Source organism: Coffea arabica, chromosome 2e, assembly GCF_036785885.1.
Source record: "Coffea arabica cultivar ET-39 chromosome 2e, Coffea Arabica ET-39 HiFi, whole genome shotgun sequence".
Lineage (NCBI taxonomy): Eukaryota > Viridiplantae > Streptophyta > Magnoliopsida > Gentianales > Rubiaceae > Coffea > Coffea arabica.
Window position 1 is genome coordinate 7,940,976 of NC_092313.1, and position 3,101 is coordinate 7,944,076.

General features: G+C 35.7%; 1 protein-coding gene across 1 annotated transcript; it reads right to left on the reverse strand.

The window, feature by feature from the left end:
* Positions 1-1,363: 1,363 nt before the first annotated feature.
* On the reverse strand, positions 1,364-2,712 carry LOC113733471 (probable caffeine synthase 4). The gene is made up of 3 exons (XM_027259838.2): positions 2,559-2,712; positions 2,200-2,412; positions 1,364-1,851 (listed from the first exon to the last, which is right to left on the reverse strand). The coding sequence occupies exons 1-3, from the start codon at positions 2,631-2,633 to the stop codon at positions 1,516-1,518; spliced, it is 624 nt and encodes a 207-aa protein (XP_027115639.1). The 5' UTR covers positions 2,634-2,712; the 3' UTR covers positions 1,364-1,515.
* Positions 2,713-3,101: the final 389 nt, after the last annotated feature.

Consider the following 3,101-nt stretch of genomic DNA (forward strand, 5'->3'; position numbering starts at 1 on the left):
TAAGTTAAAAAAATAAATTAACAAATTAAAATCAAGAAACAAAAAAATAATGACCAGCCTTGTTGGATCAAGCAAAACCCATATATGTACTGATATGTATAATTATCATATATATACTACTTCTACACACTGAGTAGGATGATCAACGAGTAATGCTTAAAAAGAACAAAAATTGAGAAATGAACGGTGCAGCACTAATGTCAGTAGGATTTTTTTTTTTAAAAAAAAAAGAAAAGAAAAAAGAAAATCCTTGTCCTCTTCGCTCTTCACATCCATCCTTTTGCCAAGTTCCGGAAAAATGCATCCTACTGTTCTTCTATTTCTTTTTTTTTTTCATTCAAAATGAAAAAACAAGTCCCCCCCTATTTATTGATCACTTCATCGAGATCTCTTAGTTTTGTTCCACCCAAAATTGTTGCTTCGATCTCTTAGTTTGGACCAAAACTATACCCAATTTGAAAATCCTTACTTGTATAAAAAATAGTGAGTTCACCCAAGTAGTTTAAATAGTTAGTATGTGTGTGTATTTGTGAAAGTATATTAGTGTGTATTGTAATTTGTATATGTAAAAATAACGTATTTCAAAAGAGTTTAAGAAGTGAGTGTGTGTGTGTCTATGAGTGTTTTAGTGTGTAAACATATGTCTATCTATGTCAAAATGTGTTTATGTGTGTGAAATTTTTTTTTTTGTATGTGAAAATGTATTTGAGAGAGTTTATGTATCAAAATCTATTAATTAATATATTGGGTCATATTTGGGTCATGTGTTTAAGATGACCCAACCCAAAATTAACCCAATCTAAAGTTGGGCGGATTGGGTGTCACCCATTTAAATGAAAACCCAATATCAATCCGCCCAAAAACCGCCCAACCCGCCCAATTGCCAGGTATATGCTGAACCGATGCCCATAACGTCCAAAGTCCAAAAGTGTGGCTCATATTTTGCAAATTCCTCGATGGATCTGGTTCATAGGCTGGCATGTTACCCTTGTGATCCTTCAAGTGTTCAAAATCCAAATCATCATTATAATATTAAATGACATTAACAATTAAAAAAAATGTGATGTAATATAATATTACAATGATGCCCTCGACGCTTGATTGACCACAAAATTCAAAAGAGACGTAAACATATCAAGTATAGTGAAGAATTTTCCATATACATGTTCATTAATTTATTAAGTGGCATAAAAAATGTGATATTTTTATATGTATCACGTAATATGTCAGTTTGACTTGAATCAGCAAACATTAGTCTAATGATCTCACGATTGTAGATGAAACATTTTATCAATTAGCTCGTGCTTCGCTGTCAGGATGATCCTGTGATACGTATCCACTTGAAAAGATTAAATCTGCGAACTTTTGCTTCAAAAAAACTTTACGAGCTAAACTGTAATGACAGCCACATTTGAAATCATCTTGGTACTACATATCTAAAAACAAACATTTACATGTCTGACTTGTGTGGTTTCTTGGCGAGAGAAATGATGAGATTATTAAAGAAGCCTTTGCCTATGGGAGAAGCTTTGCTGCATTCTTGGCAAACCTGTGGAATAAGTCGGGTATAATAGCTTCTCCAAAATGGCTTGCTAGGATAGGTTCGGAAACTGCTCTAACCATTGATGCCACATGGGCTGCTCTAACATGTTCATCGCAGAAGTGTACCTGGGAATGGGATCCTAACTGGTTATCATCAATGGAGAAGCCAGCATCATGACGGAGCTTAAACGTCTCCAGGCATACAATTTCAAAAGAACCTTCCTCCTCAATTATGTGCCTGACTTCTTCTACTGAAGGCGTATAGATTGGAACATTGAAACTGTCCAGTTTTTCTTCCTCCAGACGTCCCTGTGGATATGCCAATCATCAAGTCAATTCAGATATAGAGTGGAACTTTGTCTACACAAAGTTTATCTATCGAGGTTACAGAGAATAAATTTGCATCCCCCTTTTTTTTTATTATTATTATTAGCTAAGGTAGGAACTCTGAATAAGCAAGCTAGATAGCTATTTATTAGTAGTTTATTTCCTATCACAAGCATCTGATGATCAAAGGGAAAGAGAAATTAAGACCTCGACAACCAAGTCGTTTATTGCCATCTCAAGTAAGTCTAAGATACTTGGGCCGTCGAATTCGTCTCCTTTACACATGATAACAGTATTGAAATCATTTTCGAAAAGATCATTTAGAAAAACCTGAATCGTGGGCAGTGCAAATTCATTGTCCATTTCCTGGCTAACTTTGTCAATACTTTGTATGATGTCCGAAACTGTTAATAGTGTGTTTGGTCCTGAAGAGCATCCCAAATCAGCAACTCTAATGCACTTCTTGTTGTAGGGTAAGTTGGTCCGCAACAATTCTTGTATGCATTGTTCAAGTACTGGCTTCACCTTGGTCAGTACCAACTTCTACATACACCACTCAAAAAAAAAAAAAAAAAAGTTAAGCAAAAAAAAGGGTACACTATGTTAGAGATCAGCGTATCACAGTCTTGTGTTACCACTCCTGTGACTGCGCGTTTGTGTGTGTGTTTGTCAAAGAGGGACAGACAGACCTGGTAGGATGAATTTTTGGCGTAGCTTGTGTCGCCTTCGCCTCCACTCATATGCAGGACTCGTTGGAGTTCCATTTCTGATCTCTTACTTAATCGAATTTTCGACAATCTTGTATAGGAGTATTTATCCTTTCCTTATCATCATCAATCCAAGTGTCCAAGTATCGGTATCATCATCATCATCATCATCATCATCATCTTCAACAAATAATCAATCCAAGTGTCAGTATTGGACAGCTTTCAGAGATGTCATTACTGCTCATCCTCCAAACGATCCTCAATAAATGCCCATATCCCTTCTCTTTCCGGTCCAAAAAGGTGGAATGTTCGAATATAATCAGCATGTATTGCCTTTTTTGGCAAATTTGTTAAACATAATCTAAGTGCTTTTTTTCAATCACAAATTTACATACTCCCTCCATCCCACATTTGTTCGGATAAAGTATTATTTGAAATAAGGGATAATATCAAAAACCTCCCCTGAGGTTTCTTGAAATATCACTAAGCTCCCCCCACATTTTGGAAATCTCTCTTACCACCCTT

What these genes read in the sequence shown, in the direction of transcription:
- LOC113733471 (XM_027259838.2), bottom strand. Translation starts at nt 2,633, where the DNA reads ATGGAACTCCAACGAGTCCTGCATATGAGTGGAGGCGAAGGCGACACA. An exon ending in CCAAAAATTCATCCTACCAG is followed by an intron (nt 2,413 to 2,558) that starts GTCTGTCTGTCC and finishes TGGTGTATGTAG; the next exon opens with AAGTTGGTACTGACCAAGGT. An exon ending in TTGCACTGCCCACGATTCAG is followed by an intron (nt 1,852 to 2,199) that starts GTTTTTCTAAAT and finishes GCATATCCACAG; the next exon opens with GGACGTCTGGAGGAAGAAAA.